This window comes from Salvia miltiorrhiza, chromosome 3 (assembly GCF_028751815.1).
Source record: "Salvia miltiorrhiza cultivar Shanhuang (shh) chromosome 3, IMPLAD_Smil_shh, whole genome shotgun sequence".
Lineage (NCBI taxonomy): Eukaryota > Viridiplantae > Streptophyta > Magnoliopsida > Lamiales > Lamiaceae > Salvia > Salvia miltiorrhiza.
Genome location: NC_080389.1, coordinates 36,661,288 through 36,664,288, shown reverse-complemented (window position 1 = coordinate 36,664,288; position 3,001 = coordinate 36,661,288). Strand labels below are relative to the sequence as shown.

At 31.3% G+C, this 3,001-nt stretch overlaps 1 protein-coding gene across 1 annotated transcript; it reads right to left on the bottom strand.

Annotated features, from left to right (window-relative positions):
• Positions 1–1,603: 1,603 nt before the first annotated feature.
• On the bottom strand, positions 1,604–2,121 carry LOC131016539 (protein SLE1). The gene is made up of 2 exons (XM_057945250.1): positions 1,960–2,121; positions 1,604–1,884 (listed from the first exon to the last, which is right to left on the bottom strand). Exons 1-2 carry the CDS (start codon positions 2,072–2,074, stop codon positions 1,658–1,660), a joined length of 342 nt encoding a protein of 113 aa, XP_057801233.1. The 5' UTR covers positions 2,075–2,121; the 3' UTR covers positions 1,604–1,657.
• Between the last annotated feature and the right edge of the window lie 880 nt (positions 2,122–3,001).

The window sequence follows — 3,001 nt, the reverse complement described above, 5'->3', positions numbered from 1 at the left end:
TAATTATTTTTTATTAATTTTCTATTTAATTATTATTTTCAAATTATAGAGAATATTTTAAAAATGATTGTTATTTTCATAATATTATTCTATAAAAATAGATAATATTGATTATTAATAAAAATGTGATATTATTTGCAAATAATAATAAATTATTAGATTTATTATAATAAATTATTAGACTTATTAGATTTTCTAAATTATTAGATTCATTATTTTCAAAATATTAATAATTAATATTTTTCAAATATTAATTTTATTAATATTGATTATTTGATTTAATATTGATTTTGTTGTATATTTGATTGTTATTTTTCATACTCATATTTTCTTTTCTTTTTTAATTACGATAATATTATTTTTTTATTATTTTAAATTCGTATATTTATCGTCAATGTTTCGCCGACACCACAAATCTTAGTTATTTTCTCGACATATTATAAGGTTATGAATTATTAATGATATTTTATATTGAATTAGAGTTTAAATGAATTAATAGGTACTATATATATCAATAATACGAGTGTTCTGTACTGGTGACTACTCGAAAAGAACTTCAAGGTTAAGCGTGTTTGACTTAGAGCACAAGTGAGATGAGTGACCTACTGGGAAGTTCGTCAAATGGTATGCAATTAAAGTCAAAATACATTAGAAATACACTAAAAATACTTGTGGGATACAAAGATAAAAATAAAATAAAATTATTTTTTTCGAAAAAAAAATATTTTTTTTTATTAATTTTTAACGACCGAATTTTCGGTCGTTAAAAATAAATTTTCGGTCGTTATTTAAAAAAAATTAAAAAAAAATAATTTTTTTTATTTATTTTTTATTTTTTTTTCTCTTTTTAACGACCGAAATTTCGGTCGTTAAAAATAAAAAATCGGTCGTTAAATTTAACGACCGAAAAAACGGTCGTTAAAACTCGGGCGACGATGCAAACAACGACCGAAAGTTTGCAGTGTATAATTTCTTCTTCTGATTTACTTTAACGATATTGAGTTGAGTGGAAAGATTTGGAGAGGTACTAAGTATAGCTGCTGTAAATTGAAGCTTCAAGCTTCGTCTCTGTAGTCTTTTGATTCTTGATAGTGAAAGTGTTCATCTCCTTCATGGCTGAACCACGTAAAAAATCTGTGTCATTGTTTTACTTTGATTTTACAAATTGATTCAACAAATCTGTGTCATTGTTTTACTTTGATTTTACAAATTGATTCAACAGTAACGCATTTGACACTTTCTACATGTTATGTAGAGCTAGCTTTGTTAAATTTTCAGAATTCGCTTCCAAAATATGTGATACGTAGATACCTAATTATCACAGGGGATACATAATCCACATTCTCATATATGTAATGCTTTACCAAGTTTAAAAGAATTTTGTCCAGCAAATTTACTCCATAGTTGGAAATTTGTCGGTTATTTCCTAGAACTTGTCGAAGCCTGGCTTTGACACTAGAAGGGGAAACCTTTATTTATAGGCACAACACGCATATATATATATATTATACTATAGACAAATAAATCCATGAGAATTGTACAGCTTGATGACCTCAACATGAACACTCACGCAGGCAGCTACTATCATAACATCACACACATAAATACATAATATATCATCATTTATCGAACATAACCGACTCTAATATTCTCATTTCTATGCGGATGAAGTTCTAAACTTGGACTCATCAATGTGGACTCCTTCCTCCGCGGCGCGCTCGCCGCCAGATTTTTCAATGGTGGTGAGGCCGCCCTTCCGCCCCATCTCTTGATAGCCTTCTCTTCCGAGCTGCTCCTTCCTCGTCTGCCCACCCCGGCTTCCCATTTCCTGGTACCCTTCCGTCCCCAGCTGCTCCCGTCGAGTCTGCCCGCCGCGGCTTCTCCCTGCATAAAAATACTTCAGTTTTTTAAGGAAAAAGAAAACAAAAGATAATTTTGTTATTAATTTATAATATATACCTTGGGCGAGGTGCTCTTGGGCTTCGAGGCTCTTGCCGCCGGTGCCGCCGGGGATCACCGTCTCTCCTTGCCTGGCCCTGGCGTCAAGCTCCTCTCGCTCTTGTTGTGAAGCCATTTCTCTCTCTCTCTCTCTCGATATTGCAGATGCTTATTAATAAATAGTAATTTGTAATAACTAGTATGACGGCTGAGGAAGTGTTGGTTATATATATATAGTGGTGCGCAGCGCGCCTGCATGCGAATGAAGATGAAATTAAGGTTAACAGAAGGTGCCACGTGGACATGAAGTGCAGACGCGGCTGAAGAATGTGGAAGAGACCAGCCCCTCGCGACACGCAGTCGCTTACTCGGCCTCTCATCTTCGATTTTAGCGCCACGACACCGATTTCTACCATAAGAGAATATTATCGATGCCCGAGAACTACATGGGCTGCTCAGGTTAATCTCAATTCGAAAGGAGGGCTTAAAATTGTGAGCCCAAACTTTTTTTAGGCTCATAATTTTGACTATTTTGTAAATGTAGGACAAATTTTTCGAGTTTTTATTTATAGGATTAATTTTCAAAAATTGAGCATAAGTAGGATAAATTAAGCCCGAAAAATCAATTTATCATGCAATTACATACTCAAAAATTTTGTATCCTACATTTGCAAAATGACGAAAGTTACGGTCCTAAAAAAAAGAGTTTAAAAAATTTAATCTTTAAATAAATATAACTTTTACATTTCAAATCAAATATTTACATAAAATATGTCAAATTAAAGCTCTTATTGTGATCTTTAATTTGATATGCATATTAAATATTTTGAGTGGCAATTTTGGAGTGGCAAGATATTAAATTTTTTGCCACGCAAGAAAAGAAAATATAGGGGAAGAAAAAAAGAAATAAAATAACCCTTAAAAAGACAAGGTTTCAATTTGAGTGGGAAATTTGGAGTTATAATAAAATTCAAGATTTATTTATAAACTATATTTTTAAAGTTTTTTTATCTTTTAATTATTTTATTTTATTTCTTTCTAAAATTGTAAAATTCGACTAATT

Excerpts from the sequence above, each read along its gene's own strand:
- LOC131016539 (XM_057945250.1), bottom strand. The coding sequence starts at position 2,074 with ATGGCTTCACAACAAGAGCGAGAGGAGCTTGACGCCAGGGCCAGGCAA. Across the intron at positions 1,885-1,959 it reads CCAAGAGCACCTCGCCCAAG|GGAGAAGCCGCGGCGGGCAG; the intron begins GTATATATTATA and ends ATTTTTATGCAG.